Here is a 27,421-nt window from a genome sequence, read left to right as displayed (position 1 = left end):
CTGAGGGCAAGTATATAGGCTGTGATTTGATGATGACGAAAATGAGGGAAAAGCTGAAAAATCACTTTTCGAGGATTTAAACGTTAATTTCACGCTGAGTACTTACAAAATAATGAAAAGGAACCTGATTTGTGATCTTGAGATCTGAGGGTATCAGCGTCTGAGGGCAAGTGTATAGGCTGTCATTTGAAGATGACGAAAATGGGGTAAAAGCTGAAAAATCACTTTTCGAGGATTTAAATGCTAATTTCTTGCTTAGTACTTACAAAATAATGAAAAGGAACCTGATTTGTGATCTTGAGATCTGAGGGTATCAGCGTCTCAGGGCAAGTGTATAGGCTGTGATTTGAAGTCCCTACCCGCAAGACATTTTCTAGATCGGTCTTTGCCCAAGCCAATATTCCCAATACATATGCCAGTGTAGTGAATATATTCACTGCGCTTATTTTATTCTTCCCCGAAAGATATGATTTTTTAAAACCAGCTTCGCAAGTCGTAGGAATTCGGACAGCGGATCATCCTTCAAATCATCAACTCGAGCATGGGTTGGTCATAGACCAAATTCTATTCGAATATGACAGCTGAACATGTCAACTATATGCAATAGACTTGGTTATCGGTTATCGGTAACAGCAGACTACTTGATGTCATCCAGGTACATCAAATATGTCAGCTCGCACCTCTAACATCAGTCAGTAGCCATAGCAGATGCCTCTCGTATATGGGGGCTCTAAACTCCACTGGCAAGATGATGTGGCACCTTCCATGACTGTCACCAGCAACTATGTGAGTTTGCGATCAAAGCGACACACACGTATGAAATCGATTAGCCAGGTATGCGAGACACTGTCAAAAGCCTTCGCGTAATCGATATATCAAGAAGAGAGATTTTTTCGGCTTCTAGTTGTCTGTCCTACAGCTACCAAGTCGATAATGAGTTGTTCTTTACACGAAGTGCGCATTGACACCAAAAATGGACGTTAAGCATTTGTAGAGGGTCGGTAAGCAAATAATCGGTCTTGTGTCTGCAGGGTTGTACACCATATCTTTTTTAGAGATAGGGTAATCCTCATAGTGAGGAAGGGTGGAAATTCATCTGTCTCCACTGCCTGTGTATATGGTCAATTTTTTTGTACCAAAAATTTTACACCCTATCAAGACCTCTCCAGCTCTTCGGTAGCGTCCGCAAAATACATACACGAGATAGTAGCACGGCGGATAGCTTAGGTGGCAATTCACTCAAAATGCTGGGCTGGTAGCCTCTAAAATCCACCCCAATATGTTCTTGTGCTTCCGTTGTCTTGGACGCTTAACTGGGATGCATTTTATCCTTAATCCGTCTACTGGCATTGCTAGTGTTAGTTTGAGTTCGCCTGACAATGTGCTGCCTTAATGAGTCGCGGCGGTGTTCCAGACAAATTTTCCATGCTGGATCTTTTTAGTTACTGAAACTAATAACACGACAACCGTGCAATCTGACAACCGATTCTTGGTCACCAGTTTCCACGATCACCGCAAGTCCCTGATGACTGCCGAGATTGTGCAGCTGCAAGTAATGGAGAGGTACTTCCCTGCAATTTGCTGCCCAGTCCTATGCACGTGTTGTCTTGGAATTGTATTATGTTTTCTCCGAATATTTAAGTTACCTTTTACAGTTGAAAATCAATATGGGAGTATTATTAAGGTTTTGTGTAAACACAAAACCTTTTTAAAATCGGTTTACTGTCTGTCTGTCTGTCCGTCTGTCTGTCTGTCTGTCTGTCCGTCACACACATTTTTCTCGGAGACGGTTGCAGCGATTGGCACCAAATTTGGTGGAAAGCTGGAAACTGTGAACGCTCACGCATACAGTGAATTACATCCTTTTACGTCGAATTTAAGGGGGGTCCCCATACATGCAAAAGAGGGGTGTAAATTTTTTTTTCATCAAATATAGTCATGTGGGGTATCAAATTAAAGGTCTCGGTTAGTACTTTTCGAAAACGGTCTTAGTTTTGACATTTGTTGAAAAGGTGGGGAGGGCGGGGGGTTGAAAGTGACCATTCCTTTACGGGGGCCATTCTCAGAAACTACCAAACCGAAAAATCTGAAAAAAATCAAGAGGCTGCCACTATATGGTGCCTGGGCTCCGAAATACCTTCCATACTGATATCTGCACAAATAAAGTTAATAATGGTATATTACTATAATTTTTAGTAATTCGCTGCAAGACCCCCTTAAGTTCATGCTAGGACCACGAAATTTCGCAGCGATATAGGATATAATATAGAGGATGATCTTACCAAGTTTGGTGGAAATCGCACTATTACTAACAAAATTATAATACGTCAAAGTTGTCGCTTCTTTGCAAATTCAAGACTATGAATGTCAATATCATCCGAAAGTGGATATTCTCACATAATATATGCATATATTACGTGCTACGTACTAAGAAATACACAAAACCTTTCGTACCTGAAGCGTCCAGCTTCCGGTTTCCCGACTTGTATTATATATAATATTGTACTCTGGAGCACAGTACATCTAACAAGTAGTATTCACCCACAATGGACCGGATTTGCGAATATATTGGGCAAGTTTATCCGTACACATCATAGGCATTAAACTACAGGTAGATACTGCCAGATGTTGAGGACCTTTGATGTATATGTTCCCCAATACATTTGCAAGTTCGGTTAATTGAGGGTGGGTACTGCCTATTAGATATACTGTGTTCTGGGGATTCAATTTTATAATGCAATATCTGCAGCACGTATGTGGGTCAATATTACGATAAGTACTGCATATTAAAATTTAAACTTGTGAATTTCAATCTTTTAACTGAAGGAAAATATAGAAAATATGTTGCATGATTTTCCATGTCTTTCTTCTCGCACCGGCGGGATGATAGCTGTTAAACATTACGCCATTTTCCATGTTTTTGAAAATCAGAGTCACACATATGTAACAATTAATCGATTTGTCTATAAGAAACTTGAACTGGATCTTGTCGGCATCGAGGCTAAATACGACGATTCGGAATCCCTAAGATTGCCAAAAGCTCAGGATGGCAGTAACAGAGCAAAGTTGGTCTAGGGTGCATTTTCATATCGGTGTCGGAATGTTTTAATAGAAAAGGGATCAAAACCCAACATAGCAGTATAAATAAAGGATACAGCTCCTTTAAAAATAAGAGGCAAAGGCAAGTTATTAATTTAAAAAGAAAATGGAAATAATTATTTAATTTGGGCGGGGAGAGAGGTTTGGGCGAAGGAGAGAGAGCCGCACAAATTGCTGTTTCCTTAGGATTGAAGGCATGTGCTATCAGACAGATAAAAAGCAATGCGGACCATATTAAAGCGGGAATTTCTTCACCAGAAAGTACCATAATAAGAAAATACCGACCCTTCCTATTAGACAAGACAGAAAAAATGCGGTATGCCTGGATTCTCGACATGAACCAGAGAAATACACCAATTTCAACTGCAGTCATCCAAGAAAAGGTGAAGATTTTTTTCAATATCATCAGAGGATGGTTCGGCTAGTCCAAATCAAGATCTGATCTGCATAATTTAAAATTGACTGGAGAAGCAGCTAGTGTTGATTATAAAGAAGCGAAAAAAATTCCTGATATGCTTAAAAGTATTATTGATGAAGGTGTTTACGTCGATAAGACAGGACTTTACTGGAAACGTTCACCATCAAGTACATTTATTTCCAAGGAAGAAGCTACAACACCAGGCTTTAAAGTCTCAAAAGACAGGCTTACACTCAAACTAAAGCCTCTACTAGTGTACCATTCGGAAAATCCAAGGGCCTTAAAAAGTATTTCGAAAACCACGCTGCCAATTATTTGGAGACATAATAAAAAGGCCTGGGTAACTTCGGCGGTATTCACTGAATGGTTTAGAAATAAATTTTCTCCAGGAGTCAAAGAATACTGTAGGAAGAACAACTTATCGTACAAAGTTTTGCTATTAGTTGATAATGCTCCTGGACATCCTGCAACTCTCAACTAAAGTGATGAAAATGTGAAAGTGGTCTTCCTACTGCCAAATACCAGTTCCTTGCTGCAACCCATGGACAAAAGAGTAATTGCTACCTTTAAAGCGTGCTTCAAACTTTCAGGAAGTTAGTGAAACGTTTAGACGATATAATAGAATTGGATAAAGATAAGCAATTATCAATCAAAGAAATCTGGAACAATTTTGATATTCTCAAGGCTGTTGAAAATATCGAAGCTATTTGGAAAGAGGTAACTAATGGCACAATGAACAAGGCGTGGCGTAAAATCTGGCCAGAAACGGTTGAGTCTCCTTCTGGCATTGATATAGACAACTATAGGCTTTGACGAAATCGATGAAGAGGATACATTTGATGTAATTAATACTCCTGAAGTGCCACAATTTATGAATATTGTAACAGATAACACAGAATTGGTTCAGTAAAATTTAGACGAGGGAGAAAAAAAGTTTCCAACTAAAAAATCCAAATTTTTAGAACACATTGAGAAGGCATTGGAGTATTTGGAGGATGATCGAGACAATGAAAGAAGGCAGAATATGTGCACTACTGTATTTATGTGAATAAATCCTGCTATTAAATCATTCGAAGCGTGTCTTTTAATCTTTGTGTGAAACATAATCGGTGAAATGATTTAGACAAAGGTTAATCGTATCTCCGGCTCGTGAAAATACCATTTATCCAAGCCGTTAGTGTGCTCAATTAGAAATTCAAGAAAGAAAATTTCGAATACTGTCGTTGGCACTTTTCAAGAAAACAACTTTAAGAGAGAGAGAGGAAAAAAACAAATTTTATTTTTTAATGCCGAATAGTGAGTCTTTATTCCTCACATCTCAGTATTTCGAGGACCAGTTGTCCTCTTCCTCAGTGAGTTCTTGTCAAAAGCGGTATATGAGGAATAACAACTCACTATTCGGCATTAAAAAATAAAATTTGCCTTTTTTTTCGTTATAAAATAAGCCGGAAAAACAACACACACAACCAAAACAAAAAACTTTAAGAGAATTCGAGCAACCAAGAATAGAAAAGGCATTCATAAAATGGTTTATAAAATAACGGTCAAGAAATTTACTAGTAGGTGGAGATATGATAAAAGCCGAAACTAAAAAGTTAAATTCTCGTTTCAGAACGATCTCTGGTGAATAACGCCAGTGGCCTAATCGTAAAAAGAGATATTATACAAACCAAGTCACTTGAAAATGACTAGCGAAAGTCTCTCTGCAAACAAAGAATCAGTAAATCCTATTTGAAACAATTGACGATTTTAGTTTCTTCGCTAGTATTATTTATTTTATTCGCATATACCGATATTCCGGGAACCACTTTCTGTATTTGAATATAATAAATAAAACCAGAGAAAAAACAAAAATCGTCTAATTGTTTCAAATAATTGAATCGTTAGAAACATCGCAAGATTACACTTAGGTCAGTAAATCAATCTATAACACCATTTTTAAAAAAAGGTTGGTGGCGATTTTGAATTTACCGTACCGTCCAAATCTTCCATAACGATGAAACTGCTTCAGTTTGGAAATTACTGCCAAGACTTCTCCAAGAGTGAACTAGGTTGAAACGCTCCTTAAAAGTCGTGGTTTACCGGCCTTTTGTAGAATACTCCAGTGTGTGAATTGCGAATGGATACTAACGATATTTAAGTCATGTTTTTGCGATCAAATGTGAAATATTTTCTTACAACCTTAATTAGGGGAAACGTTAAAGAAACTATCGATGAAGGATTCTATATGAAACTCGTATCCAGCTTGGGAGAACAAAACAATACAAAGTGATGGAATAAAATTTTGTGATTTAATTATACGAAAGAGGTGAAGAGTGCAAGCACCCATTGCAACTATGGTGAATTGGTTCCACATTATCGATCCAACAGGAATATACTTCGTTTTTTATACATTTTTTAGTTTCTTCATGTCTTAAAAATAGGCTGGAACAGTGGAACCTGAAAGAAGCAGAAACTGATTCTAAAAATATGGATGACTATCAAATATTATCAGGTAAAACATCTAATGGCAGTTCATACAAAGAAGCATCGAAGATCCTAGAAAGCGAGAGCAATTTTCAACAAAGCGCTAGAATGTAGTTGTGCAGGATATAGTGAAATAGCTATTTGAAATATACGATGAAAGTTGTAATTTTATAATCTGGAAAGCCTGTTTTTCAAGCAATACCCACAGAAATAGTGTACCACTTTATTACGAGAAAGTTGTTATAATGCGAAAGAGTACCACTTACATTGAAATAATAAAACTTGTTGTTTCTTTTTCGTTGGTGTGGGTATTTATTCTTGCAAATACCGATATTTCGGGAACCACTTGTTCCCTTCATCAGTGCAAAACAAGTGGTTCCCGAAATATCGGTATTTGCAAGAATAAATACCCACACCAACGAAAAAGAAACAACAAGTTTTATTATTTCAATTAATTAATCGTTGGAAACACCGCATAATTTCACTCTGACCACTTACATATTTTCCTCGTTTTCTCTATAGACATTCTGCAATATCTCCCTCAAAAAAAAATTTAAAATAACGAACACATCCAAAATAGCAAGCAATCCCTGTTTTTTTGTTCGTTATTTCGACAGGCTACTGTAGTTTCATACAAAAAACTACCATGATCATAATTTTGAATTGTAAGTCATCCATATTATGTAAATATCTTTTGCTCCATTTGACTTCTCCGTACGGTTGGATAACATTTTGATGATATTTATGTTTAATGTCGAAAAACAGTTGCAAATATCTATTTTATAGTCATCCGTAATATACCAAATCTGATCATAATAGTAAGAAAGTAAAGGATTAAGATCAGGGAAATTCTATAGAAAACTCTTAAAAATTAGTTTCAGTAGATGCCGTGAGTTTGTTAACCACTATTTCTCGATCTATTTGTTTTGCTCGATCTCTCTGTATCATAAAATATGAAAGTCTCCTTTTCATCATAACTCTTTTTATTTGTCACAAAAGCTTTCAGAACATACAAACTCTAACTAATACATATTTACATTTGAATGCGACTACTTAGTGCTATCTTCATCTCATTCGCTTCATTTTTCTGTCCATTTTTCGTTGTTTTTTCTCATCGATTTCAGGCTGTTCGTCTTTTTGTGATAACCAAGGCTTAATCACCGATCCCCATAGCATCCAGAACGCCCGCAAAGGGACAAGCAGCAACAGAAGCCAAAAGTAATTTGACAATAATGTAAGCAGAGTTGTGCCTGATGCTAAAATTATTAAATCCTTGACGTGTCTGCGAAATACATAAAAGATTACTAAATATTTCTTAAAGTAAGATTAAATTAAAACTTACTCTGCTATACCACCTTCCATATTCAAATCTGTTCCTGAATCTAAAATTGCTCCAGTCTCTGATATTTTAGCTTTGCACATGAATGCCATGAATTGGTAACTACCAAAAAGGAGTGCTATGGCGAGGACCGTCATCACCTAAAATTGAAGCCTATGTTATTATAATGGGAAAATCAATAGCGAGTTAGCTTAGCGCTAAAACTTTTACAGCTCTTTCATTTAGTCACAATTTTGTCCATCTTAGTTTAGTTTGTAATGGTTCTTCAGTACTATCAATTCAATTTTTTTCGTGACTTAGCTATAAGTTCATACATATTCTTTCGTTAAGTAGATGTCTCATCACAATATTTATCAAGAGTCAGACTCTGACATTGGGACAAGCCTAGTGTTCTACTGCACATGAGCCATTGAAGGTACCTAAGCCTCGCGGCCAAACCCCCCTCCCTTACGGGACGGCTTATTCTTTAACGTAGGATTAATCCTACGGTCCTCTTAAGACGCGGATTGAATTTGTGACCACAATCAGAGCCCCGCTGCGACAAGCAACAACGGTACCAGTCTATGTCAATTTGCATGGCTTTGGCATTCATACTGGTGGATGCAAGTATCATCTAAAACTCTACCGAACTATGGAGTACGGCACCCGTGTTGATACGCAACACCACGTCGAGGCCCGAAGGTCCCTTCTCGCTTGAGCATAAACCACAACCCCCATGAAGCTCCCACAAGGGGGCCAACCGCAACTAACCGAGCTGTACTCAAATACTACAGAAACCTGAAGTATAGGAGTCCAGGGGCTACCCCGGTTCCCATGGTACCAGTATACCCCCGGTAAGGTTTCGTGACCGAAGCCACTTCAGATGAGCCCCCGTGCAGACTCGGGTCTGATCGCCCTCCTCGGGTACGTGGAGTCGGAACTCCCCATCGGGTTAACTGGAATCAGCCCGAGGCGGAGAACCGAAACGGAACCTTTTAGCCAGCTAACTACCGCCCTGCGGGATGACATTGGGACAGTTTCAAACTAGAGAAAGAAAGAAATCCGCCTGGTCCTCGACAGAAGAGACGGCCTTGGAGAGACCGGATTGTCTACTAAGAGAGGCCGTTCTCAGATTAAAGACACCTCCACCATCTCGTCACACGCAACCGGCGCTCCATACCTCTGGGGAACTCGAAATTTGTACCCACGTTCTGATGGGAACTGGCGCCGCTATAGCTACTATACGAGGGCCCTATAAGGTCCTCGAGTGTTGAGATGACTCGTCCAGTCTGGGTGACGTGGGTGACAAGTCCCAGAGAAACTCCTTGGATAGGCTGAAGCCTTTCTTCTAGAAAGCAGGCGGCACAGGAAGGAAGCGAGTCCGCCGCATTCGTTTTAACATCCAATAGTAGCCTCGCCGCGGGTTCTCTCGCCGAAGCCGCTAGATTTCAGTTGGGGTCGGAGTGCTGTGGCGGAGCGAAAACGCGACCGGTTAAAAAGAGCGGGACTTCTTCACACGGAGTAATCGCATTAGTGGCGAGGAATTGCAGTGCTCGTATTGATTAACATTAATGTGATATAATAAATGGGTCAGATGAATAATTATTTATTGTAAAAAACGTAAACCAACAACCGCTTTGAAATTTAAGTACCGTCAATTTGGGTTTCGAGCATTTTTAGCAAGGAAACATAAATCAACTTGACTTCAGATGGCTTGATGTCCGTCAGGTGTTTTGAAATCAAAAGTATGCTTCAACTGAAATTTAGGCATGGTTTGACCGTAATTGCATGGATATCGATAAAGGGCGAGTATAAACGGTAAACGCTCGATTTTAAACACAGAACAGATGTGAGCAATTACTTCAGTGAAAATCCATTTGCAGTGTTTCTATGCAGTTTCCACCAATTTATTCTTTTTTAGAGAATTATCTCAGGACCATGCTTTTCAAACTGGTGTACAATATCAGATAAAGTGTCTATAAAATTACGACCAATATTTACAATGCAATACTAACATTTTGTATGAATATGATAAACGAATGATATTCCGCACACCGCTTGCCTTCTTGGAAAAGGGCGCTCTTAAATAACCTATTGCGACCACGACACTTTCTAACTTAAATCAGAATAAAAATATTTTTTGATACCTTAAGGAGGAAGCCCTTCCGAAACTTTGAATTTCTATATTTTTCTTTTTTTTGCTTTAAAAATCTTTTAGATCCTAAAGAACATATTTGCATTGTTTCGGTCTCAATAGAAAGTCCAAAAATCCCTGGAAAGTCAATGAAATGATGAGCGTCCGGAATACCAAATTACAAGAACGAAAAAATTACTGATGTCACATACTGTATGCATGGGATTTCACACAAACAATTACGTTTTATTCTATACAGCACATCTGAGGATGTTTCGGGCAGCAGACAGTAAAACAGAAAATGTAAAAAATTCAACGGAACTTCTCAGGCAAGAGCAAAGTGACCAGTGGAATATTCACAAGAGGTATCCAATATGAGGAGGGTAATCTCTACAAAATCTATGAGCGATACCATGACCGTCCGGTTGTGGACAAAATCCGGCTCAATAGGTTACGGTGGACGGGTCACTTAATCCGTATGGATGAGGGTGATCCTACCCGGAAAGTTTATAAGGGCAATATCTATGGTAGAAAAAGAAGACGAGGCAGACCCTGCCTAAGATGGAGCGATGGCGTAGGCCAGGACGCCAGACAGCTTTTACGGATATCGAATTGGTGGACCTCGGCGCAAAACCGGGATGTCTGGAGTTCCTTATTAAGGCGGATACCGGTTGATGCGCCGTTGATGATGATGATGAATCTCTACAATATTTTTTGGGGAAGTCATGGCATTAACGCACATAATACTAGCAGAAAAGGATCCTGTAAATCCCCAACTTGGATAATGAAACCACTTTTGTCAAAGTGGCCACTGCATATTGGGCCCAATCCAAGCAGTAGGGGTCAAATGATACCACGCTCTCGGACCATAGGTCCATTGATTCCGTAAGGGACTTCATTTTGGAATCCGCGGAACACAAACTTTATCTTTTCTAAATTAGCAATGAAAACCCGAATCTTGATCCCTTGGAAGTGCATCAAATCCATTAACGAAATGAAGAAAAACAACCCAGATTATTACCATGACATGGCAGAAATTGTCAGTACAGTGCAAGCTCAAAAGGCAAAGAACGAGAGCCCCCATGATGGAACTTAGATTTGCCGAAACAGAAGGGCAAAACCACCTCAGCAAAGCTCTGTAGTCTCCAGTGGATCCGGAGAATAGATTCGGTATAAAGAAGTTTAAGGTAACACCGTTGCAAGTATTCTGAAGCGCGAAGTAAGGGAGCACAGCATTGCCTCTAAAACAGCGCTAGAAAACGTTTTAAGAATGGAACGCGATACGCGCAACGCAATGTACGAAACCGCGAAAAATATTTCCCGTCATAAAAGCCAAGGAATTTGGACTCTGCAAATGGTGGTGTGGAGCAATACGCAATTTGTTGTCGGAAGGAAGTGGATCGAAAAAATAGGGAAAAGTTTTCCCTCTTACTATGCTCCCACATTTTGCTGTGGCAAAGTGAACGAAACGCATATGCGAGGTGATGCACCCTGCCATCACGCCAAATCTTGCCTTAATTTGTTAAATACTACAATATCCCGATTATTCTTTGGTCTGGCAATTCTCTCGATCTTAACCCGGTAGAAAATGTTTCGAGCCTATTGAAATCGAAAATGTACTCCTCTCCTAATCTCACTATAGACGTGGTCAAAGCAAAAATTGTCGATTTCTGGTAAAATAATGACGTTTTCAAGGATATGATTAACCGCTGCTATTAAATCATACCAAACAGAATAGGGGCTGTTATTAGTGTGAAGGGTGGTGCCAAAAAATATTTACATATATGTAAGAATTTATTTGCTTGTGTCGTTAACAAAAAATGAAAGAAAGAACTGAATTTTGGTAAAAATGTTAATGGAGACATTTCATTTGATACCCCACATGGCCATATTCTGTGAAAAAAAATTTGCACCCTCCATTCACGCCCTCCCTTAAACTTAACATAAAATGGCGCCACTTACTATTATGCAAAAGGGAACAACAGGCCACATGCTCTTATTTCCGCGACAATTGGTCTAGCCGTTTCCGAATAAATCGGGTGTGACAGACAGACAAACATCGAATCGATTCTAATAAAAATGATTATTTTAAGCGACTCTGTAATGAGGCAGATTCTGGCCCTTGGGGCTGTGCGTACAACTCGGTTATGTCGACAGTAAAAGGTAAAAAGTCTCCTTCTATTATGTGCCCCAGATTGCTGCGAGAGATCCTTTCGGCACTGTTTTCTCAACCTCCGGAAACTACATTTCATACGATCTCAGTAAGTCCCGCAGATATCACCCCAGAAAAGGCAGACGAAGTTCTGGGAGCAGTAAAACGAGTCCGGGATAACGCAATCCCCGGTATTTGATCGAATCCCCAAGAAGGCGCTGAAACGGGTGCCATTTCCACCGCGGAAGTTACTTTACGATTCGGATGAAGGGTCGGAGACATACGATATAACGGCAGGAATTTCGCAGGGGTCTGTTCTGGACCTTCTCCTGCGGAGTATAATGTATGATGGTGTTCTATGGCTCCTAGTATATAAGCAGACTGTTGTCATGGGATTCGCAGATGACGATTTCTTCATTTGCTCAAGATTCGAACGCCCAAGGAGAAACCTCGAGAATGAGCTGAGGCTATATGGTGATATCGGATACCGCGTGGAATGCAGTGGCTGGAATGGCGAAACGAATGCATCAACAGCTAAAAGAAGCAGAAGCTGAACAGGGACATAGAAGCCCAGCTAATGCAACTAACACCACATAAAGCTGAAACAGTTATTCCATAAACGAAACGAAATGACAATTAGTTAGGCCCCTACCTTTCGGAAACATCCTCAGATTTACGAAAGTCTGAATTGACGTTACGGAAGACCTAAGTACTCGGAGCTGCGGCCCCTCCAGCTCTTTAATATAATCAAATATTTTGTTCCGTAAGGGGTTATTCTAGTGCTAAACACATAAAACACTATAAAGGCTATCGACTTGAAATTTTATATGCTTCATGGGAATCGCCCGGAGTAGTAACCCGCTTTTTAGTTTTGATAAAAATCTGATGCATGCAACTAAATTTGGCCATAAACTTTGATTTTTGGAAATTTGGCAAGCTTATTGGAAAAGTGCACGCAAAATCAGTCATGTCAGATGTTTAATTGTTGGGACCTGTCGGATGCCAGCCGATTCAGCTGTGAAAGAGAACATGAGTTAAAGCAGAGGGGCCAGCGTCAGGTAGGACCACGGGGTGGACTAACAGTCTCAGTAGTGTAGACAGTTTTTTTTTTTTTGGGAGTAGGGTAGGTGAATGCGTTTACGCATAGAGTGTTGGACTCCCGCAACAGCACGCTGGCGGACTACCAACTAAACACCTCCCTGTCATCAGAGAACTAGCCTGGAACCGTTTGACACATTACTTCGGGCTAGCCCTCCCGCTCTCCCGGCTTTGAGAGAGTCAGGGAATTCCTTTCACCAACGGGAGGGGAGGGGAGGAAGGGAGTTGTTAGTTCAGGGAACCCCTTACCGTCCGATCCCTCTGCCGGTCGAGTTCAATCTTCTTCGTAGTAAGAAGAGCCCGAACATAATTCGCAATACGATTCCAGCTGCCAGCACCCTTCAGCATCTCTCTGACAATGTTGTCGGAGAGAGCTCCCCTGTGTCTGCATAAAGCTGCTGGCGGAGGCCGTCCCACCTCTCGCAAGAGAGCGTGTTCAGCGTCATCCACCACTCTATTGCAGAACGCACAATCAGGAGATCGCGCCTTCCCAACCCTGTGCAGGTAAGACTGAAAACCTCCATGCCCACTTAGAAGTTGGGTAAGGAAGTAATCAATCTCACCGTGCTTTCTGTTCAACCATGGGTCTAATTTTTCGATGAGCCGCGCAGTCCACTTGCCCCTTGGCTCATTTTGCCATGAAAGTTGCCACTCGTTAAGGGTGCATTGACGTTCTTCACGGACAACCACTTCTCTTAAGTTTTCGCCCTTACGGCGATAGATAGCTTTGCGCTCCTTGGCAAGGAAGCCAACGGGGATCACTCCCGCAATCACCATCACAGCCGGTTCGGAGACGGTGCGATAAGCAGACGCCACTCGCAAAGCTCCTCGCCTCTGCACTTGAGCGAGGCGTTTACGATGCACCTCCTTGTCAAGGGTATCAGCCCATACCTCCGCACCATAGAGAAGGACGGACTGCGTTGCTCCCATGAGGAGACGTCTCCTAGTTGATATAGGACTGCCGACATTCGCCATTAGCCGACTCAAGGCCGCGACTCCTGCTGCAGCCCTGTCCGCGGCTGCTTTGATTTGCTCGAAGAAGCTCATCTTCGAGTCGAGCATTAAACCAAGGTATTTAATCGCTGGTTTTGACTGTATAGTCAACTCGCCGATCGATATGGGACGCAAGGTCGGGATTCTCCTTCTAGTCAGAATGACTACTTCGGTTTTTTCCAACGCAAGGTTGAAACCATGAGCAGTCATCCATCCGCTTACCCGTCGCATCAATATGCCAAGTCTGCTTTGCGCCTGTTCAACAGTGCGTCCGGCAACAAGTGCCGCAATGTTGTCTGCATAACCGACCAGGCGCGACTCTTCAGGCATATCGAGTCTCAGCAGACTATCGTAGGAAGCATTCCAGAGGTCCGGCCTTAGGATGAATCCCTGCGCTACTCCCGACGTGATTTCCATCCTCCTCTGGCCCTCTAGCGTCTCATAGAGCAGGGAGCGGTCTTTCAGATAATCCCTCAATATCCGCAAGAGATAGCTTGGCACGTGAAAGGAGTTCTCTAGTGTGCCTAGCATATCTTACGGAATTGAAGGCATTTCTGACATCAAACGTTATGAGGAGCACTATCCGTCGAGATCGAGTAGTGTTGACAGTGAGTTGCATGTCAATGGACACAGAAACAAGTTTGATAAAAACTATTACCTTAATAACTATCGGTTTTCAGTCTGACAATCATCCTGGAAAAGTTTTTCGTTTGTTCACGGGCGGTATACTGGAGTCGGTGGGAACGGACCTTTTGGCAATATGCAGTACGATCGCAAAATAATTGATAACTGATTAGTTTTGATTAACTACTGATGTACCTGGTTCCTGGTATTAAATTCCCTCTTTGATCCTTTCCTGGTGCAATTCGCTTTTATTCCCAAGAAGGTAGGGGCTCATGCTGCAAGACCGCGGATATAACAACACACTCAAAGGTGAACAAAATAAGAAATCTCAAGTGCCGGCATATTGCAATTTAGCATTCACCTCTGTTTACATTTTAACGCTTACCGTCACAAAAGTTGTAAATTCGAACAATATAAAGTTGAGGACCACGAACGCCGCTATGCTTCCCAAAGCCATGTTCCTGTAAAAACTAAGAGTTGCCTGGTTGTCTTCGACAATTTGCTTGGCTCCTTTGGTGCCCTGTTTGCCTTTCGTCGGCGGCTGAAAACAAAATTGAGTTTAGTCAAAAGTAAGCCGATATTGCCCAGCTATAACTATACATACAGCCATGATTTATTATATGAAATGTACACAGAACTCCCTGTCCCAACTTTGCCGATCTGCACCACAACCCGCTTTCAACGAGTAAATACTTTCCCTACACGAAGTGACACGTATCTGACGTCTCAGGCAAACAGACAAGGGTGCGTCCGGATTGTGTTCTTTGCTCAAAACTTGAATTGCTCAAATAAATGCCGCTTGTCACGGTCTCTGACGTTTTGTGTTTGACAATCGCTCGTGTTATCATTTGCGCAAACACTTGCTTCTCAGAGAATGCTTTGGGGTCGGAATTTGAACTTTGCCTAAAACGTATCTCTACGAAGACACTTTCACGCCACAGGTAGAATGGTAAGGCAATATGGATAAGTGGACAACGCTAAATAACCAAACGGCTGGCAAGGATAAAATCGCACGGTATTCCGAAATACTCTTTGTTAATTGCTTGTTTAAAACGTTTCTGTTCTCAGGTTTATCCAATACCTATCCCGCGCAATCTGGGATGGCCTCGAACAGCGGCATTTTGACCCCGCATTGGTCTCCCAATTGAAGACTCTGGAATACATTCTCAGCTCCTTCCGGAAGCGTGAGTAAAGTCAGCCGGTGCGATGCGATCTTACCAGTGACCAAATCCTTATATTTTTACAGTACTACGTTTCGGCAAGTGCATAGAAGTATTCTATTCCTCACTCAGATCGATCCACTATCCCGACTTGACGATTCGGGTGAGCTTGACGCTGAGCAAACTATCCCAGTCCCTTTTCCTGTTCGCCGATCATATGCAGTGGCTTTCACGGACAGGACTTTTCCGCAGTATCGATACCAAGAAATGGAACCTCGTTGCGAACAAGTACTGGCTAATGGCGATAATAATGAACTTGGTTCGTGATCTGTATGAGATATTCCGGTTGATTGATTTGAAAAGAGCTGCCCGGGCGTCAGGTGTAACGCAAAGATGCCACTCGATTGAGATGTCATCGTGCAGGAGCCTAGGCAAGCTTGCACTCATATCTTACTCTCAGTTGCATCTGCATAAAAATATTGTCGTGGATACAGTGAAAAATATGTGTGATGTTTTCATTCCATTGACCGCATTAGGATACACAAAACTGAGCCCACGAACAGTTGGAGTCCTTGGAGCAATTAGTTCGGTTGCCGGCTTGCTGGCATTGATTCAGCCTGATGCGAAACTAGTCCCAACGTAAACTTATAATTATTCAAGTAGTCTTTTGAATATCCTTGCAGCATTTATATTTCTGTGTAATAAAACATATTTTTTAATAAGCTTTAGTATTCATTTGGCTATTTCCCTTGTAATTCCCCGAAAATGTCCTGTTTTAGTTGGTACCTCGGTTTCGGAATAAGGTTGCAATGTGGATGGTGGCGTGGGCGTGAGGGTTGGCTACCTCTGCCTAATGGAATTTACGATGCGTTCCACAACACTTTGACATTACTGACAGCTGTCAGTAGCAGGTCACTAATTAAGTTTTCGATTTGCGTGAGGGGATATTTGCGTTATGAATCCGCGGGAGCGCAGACGGACTTAAGCTGAAAACAATCAAGACTGAAACCATGGACTACAGCTACGTACCGTTGCATAGTAGTATCGACATCCACAATCGGTGCTGTGGCGGCAGAATTTGGTGTGTGAAGGCAAGTATTTTGTTACAGTGTCACCGCCCGGAATGTTCCATTTTATCAGCAGCTCCCTGTTCTTGTTTTTACAGGATATATGCGGCTTTGTATGCGCTTTCTTAACATGGGGCCTCCTCCTTTTTGCCGAATTTGTGGTGATGCGTGTCATACTTCTTCCGTGTCCCTATCCTGTGTTCAGCAGCATAAACATTGTCATATTTCAAACCCTGGCATTCTTAGCATTTTCGTCGCATCTCCGCACTATGCTTTCAGATCCGGTGAGTGCAATAGTGTGTGCATATTTTTACCTGATTATCAGCTGCTGGTGAGGCTGCAATCTAGATACAAGTTGCATCCTGGTTAAGGATAAAGCGAATCATGGAAATAACCCTGCGATACTAAACTCAGAAACCAATAGAAACGACTTCATCCCATCAAACAGGTGACCGCTCTTCAGCTGTTTTGGAATGATTCTTCCCTGATATGATATCCTTTTGCACGCCTGAAGTATTACAACGGTGTCGATTTAGCTTTTAAAAGTTAAATACCTGAGGTTCTTTAATAATAATAATAATCGTTGGTGCAACAATCCATGTTGGATCAGGGCCTTGATGTGTGTTATAGCACTTCATTCAAGACCGTGACGGTACACTAGGAGGCAATGTGGTCAGCATTGCGCTCGCCCGAGATTATTACCCTGATTTGACTCAGGTACTCATTCACAGCTGAGTCGACTGGTATCCGACGTCAAATCACGATACAAATCACACTGCCACCAGTAAGATTTGAACCGCGACCTTCCGTACGATAGCCTTGCGCTCTAACCACTCAGCTATCCGGAACACCGAGCGGAGGTTCTATAGCCCATAAAATGATGAAATCTATGAGCGATATCGTGACTGCCTGGTTGTGTATAAAATGCGGCTCAATAGGTTGCGATGGACGGGTCACCTAATCCGTATGGGTCAGAATGATGCAGCCCGGAAAGTCTAGACAGGCCATATCTATGGTAGAAGAAGAAGGCTTGGCAGACCCTACCTCAGATGAAGCAATGGCGTAGGGCAGATAGCTTTTAAAGATATCGAATTGGCGGACATCGTCGGAAAATCGGGATGTATTAAGTTCCTTATTTAGGCAGGGCTAGACTGGATACCGGTTATTGTGCTGTTGACGATGATGATCTGAGTACTTTCGGGTTTCCTGGAGATGGTTCACGGTCCATTTCTTCGATAAATTTCTTGTATATCGGGAATGTTGAGGCTGGTTTGTATTAATTGTATTGATCGTTATGGGGTTGCACCAATCGTGGAAAAGTTGCGAGAGAGGCGTCTTCGATGGTATGGTCACGCAATTCGTGCAAACGAGAATTCACTTGCCAAGATTGGTCTGAACATCGAAGTCGATGGTAAACGACTAAAAGGCAAACCTAAGCAACGGTGGCTTGATACGCTGGATGGGGATTTGAAAGCCTCGAGATTGTACCCAGATCAGGCATTCGATAGAGCCAAATGGCGAAGCCGATCACGACGAGCCGACCCCGCTTGTGAAAGGGACAAAGGCTGAAGAAAAAGAAGAAGAACCACCTTTGCGTCCATAATTCTTCGACTGTGGCTTTTGGTCCAACCAAAGTTGGCGAGAAGTAGCTTTAGTCCTGAACCATGTCGATACCTACTCGCTGTTGCAGCGTTATGCAGGTTCCTTGTATTCAGATTTTGAGCATGGTGCCATTGTACAGTCATTTCGCCCTGCGATAATAGTAGCAGTAGTGGAAAGGAGACATGGACATTTGTGAAAAAATAAGTGGTGGGTTAACTGCAACATGGTTGAAGTTATTGGCGGGTAAATTTTGACAACTAATCTCAACTCCTTAAAGGGATTCATTCGTTTGGAACCCCAGAGAAAAACATTTTCGAAATTTTTCTTTGCCATATTGAATGGTGGGTTTTGGCGGCTTGAATGCGGGTTTCTCCTTAGGAGTTACTCTAGAGAAACTAATTTTAAAGTTGTTTTCATACAAGAACGTTATTGATTACAAATCTAGGTATGTTTTAGCGTATTTTAAGTCAATAAAAAAATTGAAGGGAAACAAATTTCCAAACAGATATAACTCCTTAGGGCAAGTGGGCGACAACTTATAAGGTTCTTTCAGTTCATTTTGGTTAGGGCTATTATCGGAGAAATGGGAATGTTTCTCTGAATAGCTTTCATAGGTCGGTCGAGTGGAGCCCGCTGTTGATTAGTATTTCTATCATTCTCTTATTGCCACAGCTTAAAGTCCCGGAAACATCACAGCTAATACTTTTCAAGATTTCGAAGGGTTTTTATTTTCTCGAGCTATTTTAATATGCTCCTATTTTTTGAAAATATTTCAGAGATTTTAATGACGATTCGATGCTTCCTTTTTCCTGAAAAACTATCATGACCAGAAATTTAAATATTTCTGAAGGTTTCTTATAGACGCACCTTTGAAACAAAAAACTTACAAAAACCTTAAGAAATTACGCGGCAAAAATTACTACTTAAAATCGATTCAATGTCTGTCTGTCTGTCTGTCACACGCATTTTTCTCCAAAACGGCTAAACCGATCCAAACGAAATTTGGTGGACAGATGGGAACTATGAAATCCCACGCATGCAGCGAGTGGCATAAATTTAGGTGGAGTTTAAAGGGGGGCTCCCCATACATGCAAAGGGGGGATTCAAAAATTTTTTTCACCGGATATAGTTGTGTAGGGTATCAAATGAAAGGTCTCTGTTTGTACTTTCCGAAACTGACATTAGTTTTGGCATAAATTGCAAAGTGCGTGAGTAAGGAGTCAAAATGTACTCATTTGAAGTGAGACAGGACTCATTTTCGGAAACTACCCAACCCAGAAATCCGAAAAAAATCAGGGTGGTGCGCCTAGATGAAATCTAGGCCTCAAAATATGTCCCATTCCGATATCTGCTCAAGTAAACTTACTAATAGTATATTATCAACTTTTAGAAATAGACTAAAAAACTCCCCTTAAGTTCATCCTAAATTTTGCACCGACATAGAGGACAGCCTAGCCAAGTTCCATGAAAATCCAACTATTAGTGTCAAAGTAATAGAAGTTCAAACTTATCAATTTCGTGCTAATTAACAGCATCCTAAGCCATACAAATAAGATGCTGACGTCATAATTAACGAGAATAATTGAAATTCCAGTGAAATATTTAAATTCCATTCAAGAAAAATCTAATTCTCCCTAGCCCTTTTTTATATTTGATGCTGGTTAAATTGTTTTCATTCGCTAATAATATTAAACTCAGAGCGTGAAGCGTATGAAGGTGACCATTATCAACACAGGGCTTTCCATCAAATGATTTATTTAAATCGCTTTCTAGAAAATAGAGGGCAATGGAATTTTTAGCTATATTACACGGAGCTGTCGTGCACTCGTCGCTCCTCACATCTTTTTCTTTTTCTTCAGTCTTCAGTTCACAAGCGGGGTCGGCTCGTGATGATCGGTTTCGTCATTTTATTGTATCAAATGCCTCATCAGGATGTAATCTGATCAATACTGGTTGCTGAATTCTCGTTAGCGTGAATTACGTGACCACACCATCGAAAACGCCTCTCTTGCAGTTTTTCCACGATCGGTGCAAACCCATATCGATCACGGATATTCTCATTTCAGACGTAATCAAAACGTGTCACGCCACCAGTGCAATGCAACATCTTCGTCCCCATTACCGCAAGACGCCGTTCATTGTCCTTTATAGTCGGCCAACACTCAGAACTATAGGGAGTGGCAGACGGACGACATTGCAGTAAATTTTAGATTTGGGACGTGCGCTGACACGTTGATCACAAAGAACACCAGTTGGGGAATGCCACTTCATCCAGGTTGCATTAATGCGTGAAACAATTTCATTACGCAGTTCTCCATTGGCTGATAGCGTTGACGCGAGATATTTAAATCGCTGAGTTCTGGCAATGGCAGTAACCTGCCCAGAACTGAACGATTTCAATATCTCAGATCAATGCTATAAGCCAATGGAGAACTACGTTATGCTCCTCACATAGGGAAACACAAAACCTTTTATACCTGAAGCGTCAAGCTTCCGGTTTCCGGACTTGTTGTAGATTACTTTCAGACTACAGAGGATAATCACATCCGATGGCGATGAATTAACGATATTGATGAGAGAGGAGAAAGAATATTTACGGAATAGTTGATATGATTTTTGGGAAATAATTCTAGGTATAAATTTAAAAGATTTTATTTACTAAATCTGAGTAAAGGAAAAACATTACATCCGTCTGAGGAATTATTGGAATATAAGCAAATTTCCAGCTCGATATAAAAGGTGAGAATTGAATTGGGTAAAGTGAAGCAAATACTCTAAAGAGCGTGCCGCAAGGTGGTTAGAAGCATATTTACAGGTTCGCAAAATTGGTGGCTCTATAATAAGTTCACATGTAGAAGATTTTCAACTGTCCTATTGTGTAATCTAGTTGTAATCCTTAAACAAATTTTGAATCAGTTGCACCAGAATACTAATTATTTCGGTTTTGACTATTTGAATGAAAGGGAGCTGTTCCTCGCGGAAATGCGACGAAAGAAATGATACAACAAATGGGCTATCGAGAAGGTCAAATGTTCTTCAAATGTCCAAAATGTTGCAGCATTAAACCAGATCGGGCGCATCACTGCTCAGTGTGCCAGCGTTGCATTCGGAAAATGGACCATCATTGTCCGTGGGTGAATAACTGCGTTGGTGAAAGCAACCAAAAGTATTTCGTCCTATTCACGGTAATCAACTATATTTCTTTAAATTAAAAATTTGCTTAGGATTAATTGATTTTTGCTCCGAACGACGAAGCTGTAGCTTTGCATGAAATGTTTACTTAGCGAAAATGTAGTAACTTGCATGCATTTCAAATTTAATTATTTGATTGAAAAGTTGTACATTAAATAATTCTTTACAGTTCTATATAGCCAGCATATCAGCACATTCCCTGTTCCTGGTCATTAACCAATTTACCATATGTATTAAACATGAATGGAGAGAGTGTTCGCCCTACTCGCCACCAGCAACAGTTTTCTTATTGTTGTTTTTGACGTTTGAAGCACTTTTATTTGCGGTTTTCACTATGATAATGCTTTTTACGCAGTTAAGTGCTATCTGGAACGATGAAACGGTAAAGGGAAATTGATGGAATCCTTGAGTGGAAGTTGATGAAGGTATATCGGTCTTTTTGCAGGGTATTGAACAGCTGAAAAAGGAAGAGGCCAGGTGGATGAGGAAATCACGATGGAAAAGCATTCAATCAGTTTTTGGGAGATTCTCGCTGGGGTGGTTCTCGCCATTCACGAAGCCCTCATTTAAATCGAAATTCGAAGGACACTTCTACTCCGTCTAAAGGAAGGAACACGGGAGACGATTGCCACTATTTGTACTTAATATACAATGAAAAATATTCTATTCACTTATTCGTAAGAATAAAAAGCCGACAAAATCTCGAACAGTTTGAGTTATTTACGTTCGGAGACGAAAAGAATCAAAGTTAACATAAAAGCTTGTGCGAACGAACTAATAAACGTAAGCCTTCATTTTAATGTAACATTCATTTAAATATTTATGACAATTGAAATGACTATTATAATAAAGGGGGCAATATTCAGTATTCTGTGTTTCAATCAGACCCGAAACTTATTTCAAGAAAACATGTTTGTAACTAGGCTCGTTTGGACAAAGAGTGATTTGAACATTCAATTTCATTTAGCTTCAGAAAAAGACAACGTTGATTGTCAACAAGTACGTATCATATATTTCACAACCTGCACTTTCACTTGAAAATTTAGTCGGGATTTAGTCGAAGTTAAAACGTCTTTTCCCATCAAAACGATATCCATACGCTGCAGAGTTCTTTGTGTCAACTAAAGCTGGATTCCGGTGCTTGAAGAAACTGCCATGAGCATGAGCTGGGCGCGATGATCCATTCGGTACTCCATCGACTTCTCTTGGATAAAAAGCTTCAAACATTCCTTCGGGTGGCAATACGGAAGCGATGTTCTGGTCGTTGGGATCATAGGTGCTCACTTTTGGAATAAGAAATAGTTCGAACATTGTTAGTAAATAAACACAAAAGATCGTTTTCATTTGTAACAACAAAACTCTCGCGTCTACACAACGATACAAAATGACGATGCACGAAAACAGAACACACTAGTCGTCCATACGAGTTTACTTTCTCTCTTGCTTAAAACCTGCAAGACCACAAGTTCAGGTGAGTAAAGCTGCCCCAGAAGCTGCTAGTTTGTTCAACCTGTAGGTTGAAGGTAAGTGTGCGCAAAAACGGAGTGAAACAAAAGCCCCCCCCCCATAGAAGTGATTCGTAGGGGACGCATTGAGTCCACGGAATGTATGTTAAAAAGCTCAGTTATGTGTTCAAGCGGCTAGGTAGAGTGCAGTGCCGAAAAATACATGACTACAAAAGAAATGTGTAGTAGTGTTTCTAAGTTGCGCGGGAAAGTGATCTGGTTTTTTTCCCAGTTAGCTCATTCATCTCTACATATAGAGGGGGCATTCATATGGAATTCCAAACTAAGAAATTACTGTTACATTCTGTGGTAAAGTAAAATTCTATGGTTCCAAACGATTCGTGTTATTACACGTTTCCATTAAAATATCTGAATATACAAATTGCAACATTATAAAAGATTTATCCCGAGCAATCAATTTTCAATGAAGTTTGTAAGTTTTGGACAGCTCCCGCTGCTAAAGGCTTGCAGGCCCGTTACGGGGGTTGAGGGTAAGAGAAGAATTCCCTCGGGTTCAAAACTAATTATGCACATTCAGGAGGGGGGCATATATATTTTCGCCCTGGTCCTTGTTTTCAACCCTTAAATCCTCAAGCAATTTATATCATCACATTATAAATCTCTTCAAAGTTGATATCAAGTTGGGCAGTAATGCTTCTCTACAGATAAAAAGTATATAGTAAAGCAAAGTTTGCAACAAATATTTCATGAAAATTGCCAAGAAACTGGCAACTTACCTTGCAATTGGTTGTGCCTTTTCAATTAATTTCCTCCACAATGGGGAATGAAGAATAAGATTATTAAAGAGAATTTTTTTTATTCATAATTATATCAATATACCATATATATATATAAATATATACTACACAAGAGGTCTTGCGTATTAGCGACTTTATATTTTCCTTTTAGTGTTCTTTTTTCCCGACAAATTTGTCCAGAATGTGTCACAAGGTCAGTTGACCAGCAGTGTACGACGGATCGACCACAACACTATCAGCAGTAGATTTAGGGCCGGGCGCAAGTTGGGACGCAGGAGAGCAGGTGACCAAATCGTCGAGGCGCAGTTCTATCGCCCTTCTGCCAAATAATCTATGGAATTCCTACCGATATGCATATTATAATTATTTACATTACATTAGGAAGTTTTTTCAGAAACTGTTTTTCTCTATTGCATAGATTTTTAACTAAGCTATCTCAGAATACGCTGCAAAATTGCTGGGCATCAGTCCCTTGTCCGAGTGCACTTCTATTTGTTCGAACTCTATTGTGTTTGTAATTAAAAGTGTGTAATGTCTTCATAGCCGAAAGATGAGTTTACAAAAAAAAAAATCTTTTCCGAACCCCTTTTTTTTTAAAATGAATTTCGTCACATTTTCGAGAATTGTAACTCAAAAACTAATCCACCGATTATTATGAAATTTGGAAGTATGATTCTTTACAAAATTACGAGAAATATGAATCAAAATGAGATGATATCATATTTTTAAGGGTACTTTCTTACATAAGTAGGGAAACAAAATTGTGAACACTGAAATATTTTTTTTGAACACTCGGAACATTTTTAATTTGACTATTTTCACCTTCATTGAGGTTTATATTCTTGGAAAATACCTTCAGTGGACTAATGCCGCATAACTTTGTTATTTTTGGCTAAAATTATTCAAAAAAATTCTTATAAGTTTTGGACAACTTTTAAGAATTGACTTATTTCCTTGAATTCCACTCATTTATTTTTCCGACTCAAAACAAATCTCAAAAAGTACATAAAAAAGCCTTCTAATGTGATGTCTTCCCTAAGTTCGAAAACAGGAATCAGTTCCTGTGAATACCGAGAAAAGTTGAGAGATTTATTATGAGGGGAAGGGACCACTCTACCACAATATGCAAATGTACTCTTAATAAAATCCACTGAAATGCCTCCCCTAGAAGTGGTTAATTACCGTAACATGCAAAAAAAACATGGCATTCAAGGGGAGTAAAGCTACCAGGCTTGGCGGTGTCGTCACTGCATTGCTTATTTGAAAATCCTGTGGATCTGAGGTTTTTCCCAGGAAGTGGCAAAATTGTACCATTAAGATATCGTAGAATATCATCCTATTTGACTACGATAACCAGAAAGATGCTTGCGTGCTCTGTAAAGGTGTAAAAAATCTTCTGATCTTGGTCGGTAGAGAGTAAGCTGGTTTCCGCTCTGAATCCTATACCGATTACATCAAAATCCAGTGGATCATTGTGTGAAACCTTCGACAACATCAACTTGGAGCATTCCACTATGCCGAAAGGGTAATCGAAGAAAAGAGAGAGCTGTTATCGGAGTAACTACGACTGCGCAAAATATCATACGCCATGTCAAGGTAAAATCTCAAAGGAATGTCACCGATAATGTTTATTCTCGTTGTTAACATTCTTCGTGCTTTCTTAGTTAGATGACGAGGCGGGTTTCAGTGTTTTGTAACAGACTCTTTCTATCTACATTAATGAAGGCATCGATCAATTTATATAGCTGGGTAGCATGGTTTCTCTTAATAGTAGCACCGAACTCGATGTTACTCGACATATTAACAGAATTGAATCCACCTTTGTTGCTTCGTCGAAAACTTTTAAAAGCAGATGCTCAACGCCAAGGAGACTTAACACAGGGGGAGCAAATCGAGTGTCTAGGAGGCATGGAATGTCATTGCGTATTCCTGCGGTTGGGACGAGGTAGCTAAGTGGCCGCACACCAATGCACTGCATCACATACACGACACTAACATCAAACCTAATGCGCGAAATTTTTCTCGCGCATTTTCTGTAGATATCATGGGAAGAACCACTCGAGACGTATAAACTGCCTTCATCCAGATCTTGGGCTGCACATCAATGAAGGCAAGACAAAGTATATGGTGGTAACGTCAGCACCGAAAACCAACCAATCAACAACATCAAACCGCACTGGTCAAACGGGAAGAATAAAGATAGGACAATACAACTTCGAGACCGTTGATAATTTCTCCTATCTAGGATCGAAAACCACAACCGATAACAGCTACGATGATGAAATCCGCGCACGGTTGTTGTCAGCCAACAGAGTCTATTTCAGCTTACAAAAACTGTTCCGCTCGAAATGTCTCACCATAGGGTCAAAGCTTTTACTGTACAAGACAATGATCTTGCCAGTTCCTCGGAGACTTGGGTTCGTAGCAAGAAGAATTGCGAACTCTTGGTCGCGTTCGAGAGAAAAATTCTCCAAAGAATTTTTGGCCTTCTACATGAGGATGGACGATTCCGTAGCCTATATAACGACGAAATCTATGAGCGATACCGTTACCGTCAGGTTGTGGATAAAATCCGGCTCAATTGGTTATGGTGGGCGGGTCACTTAATCCATATGGATGAGGATGACCCAGCCCGGAAAGTTTATAATCTATGGTAGAAAAAGAAGACGAGGCAGACCCTGCCTAAGATGGAACGAGGACGTAGGTCAGAACGCCAGACAGCTTTTAGGGATATCGAATTAGTTGATGATGATGATGACGATGATGATTTACCGTAGAAGGTCGAACATACACAATGATTTTTTTCCTTCCATAAATTTTCTAATAATACGTTGGGAGAAGAATCTCCTGTGGTTATTCTTCTTGCTCAACATGAATGTCTAGTTAAATTACCAATGTTCTCTATGTTATTAATTGGGAGCACTACATGAGTAGTGACCACCAAATTTACTCGAAACCTCTAAGGCTTCTGGACCGATGAAGAACTACGTCGAACCACAAGTCGCGCAGGCAGGTAAGTTTCTTGGAAAGTGGAAGTGGCAATGGAAAGTAATAATTATGAAAGAGAGGCAACTTCAAACTTGAAAATTAATTGGAGACTCCAAAGACACAAAAACAAAAAAGCCGAATGTCAAGCAAAGAATTAGTACTTACCTCAAATTCTACATTTTTTCTTAGCCGTTGTGGGCTATAAAGCTCTACACTAACAAACTTGTTGATCTTCCTGAGAAAGTAGATTCAATTGTATACGTAATGGGGTAACGGAATTGTCACCTTTTCTTTCAACTTCTTCAATTCATCCACTGAAATCGAGATATAAATTCTTCGACACCTTCATAATGGATATGAAAAGTGAGATGATCCGTCTGAATAAGAACCTTCGTTCCGCTATGGTTTTTTACAAACAAAACCATTAAGTTAAGATATAACGCATAAAGCAAACCAAATAAATAAATGTCATCTACTCAATCGGAGTTTTGAGGGAAAGTATCTATTAAATTTCCCCATTTCCTTTAAACGAGGTGTGCCAGCGACTACCGGATGTACATATCAGTACCGCAGGCGAATCTAGAGATAACTCCGGCGTTCAAACTTCCGAAATGTTCACCATTCATCCACGTAACAGAACAATTAATTAAACTCATCTGATTTTCCAGTGAATTTTTCAAAGTTTAATTATTATAATCAGATTTTCATCTCAAAAATGGTGTGGAGTCTATGTGCATGCTTTTTCATTTGTAGTTTTCCTGCAAAATACAATATATGTATGTATTTTTCGTTTTTTTATACGCAATCTTTTTCCCAGTCGGTAGTGGTGAGGCTAATTGCTCCATCA

The 27,421-nt window shown here is 40.5% G+C and overlaps 4 protein-coding genes across 4 annotated transcripts; 2 read left to right on the top strand and 2 right to left on the bottom strand.

The window, feature by feature from the left end:
* Nucleotides 1-6,948: 6,948 nt before the first annotated feature.
* LOC119661790 (transmembrane protein 208) lies at nucleotides 6,949-15,058 on the bottom strand. The gene is made up of 4 exons (XM_038071274.1): nucleotides 14,907-15,058; nucleotides 14,688-14,843; nucleotides 7,326-7,462; nucleotides 6,949-7,265 (listed from the first exon to the last, which is right to left on the bottom strand). The coding sequence occupies exons 1-4, from the start codon at nucleotides 14,910-14,912 to the stop codon at nucleotides 7,049-7,051; spliced, it is 516 nt and encodes a 171-aa protein (XP_037927202.1). The 5' UTR covers nucleotides 14,913-15,058; the 3' UTR covers nucleotides 6,949-7,048.
* A 65-nt stretch (nucleotides 15,059-15,123) lies between these two features.
* Nucleotides 15,124-16,184, top strand: LOC119661789 (peroxisomal membrane protein 11A). The gene is made up of 3 exons (XM_038071273.1): nucleotides 15,124-15,317; nucleotides 15,371-15,486; nucleotides 15,549-16,184. Exons 1-3 carry the CDS (start codon nucleotides 15,262-15,264, stop codon nucleotides 16,103-16,105), a joined length of 729 nt encoding a protein of 242 aa, XP_037927201.1. The 5' UTR covers nucleotides 15,124-15,261; the 3' UTR covers nucleotides 16,106-16,184.
* Nucleotides 16,185-16,355: 171 nt separating this feature from the next.
* Nucleotides 16,356-22,191, top strand: LOC119661579 (palmitoyltransferase ZDHHC3). The gene is made up of 5 exons (XM_038070978.1): nucleotides 16,356-16,553; nucleotides 16,628-16,813; nucleotides 21,095-21,316; nucleotides 21,493-21,705; nucleotides 21,769-22,191. Exons 1-5 carry the CDS (start codon nucleotides 16,473-16,475, stop codon nucleotides 21,925-21,927), a joined length of 861 nt encoding a protein of 286 aa, XP_037926906.1. The 5' UTR covers nucleotides 16,356-16,472; the 3' UTR covers nucleotides 21,928-22,191.
* A 117-nt stretch (nucleotides 22,192-22,308) lies between these two features.
* Nucleotides 22,309-22,849, bottom strand: LOC119661580. Its single transcript, XM_038070979.1, has one exon. The coding sequence runs from the start codon at nucleotides 22,665-22,667 to the stop codon at nucleotides 22,377-22,379; it is 291 nt and encodes a 96-aa protein (XP_037926907.1). The 5' UTR covers nucleotides 22,668-22,849; the 3' UTR covers nucleotides 22,309-22,376.
* Between the last annotated feature and the right edge of the window lie 4,572 nt (nucleotides 22,850-27,421).

The sequence above is a fragment of the Hermetia illucens genome, chromosome 1, assembly GCF_905115235.1.
Source record: "Hermetia illucens chromosome 1, iHerIll2.2.curated.20191125, whole genome shotgun sequence".
NCBI lineage: Eukaryota > Metazoa > Arthropoda > Insecta > Diptera > Stratiomyidae > Hermetia > Hermetia illucens.
Note: the sequence above shows the minus strand (reverse complement) of the source record. Positions and strands in the feature narration are given on the sequence as shown.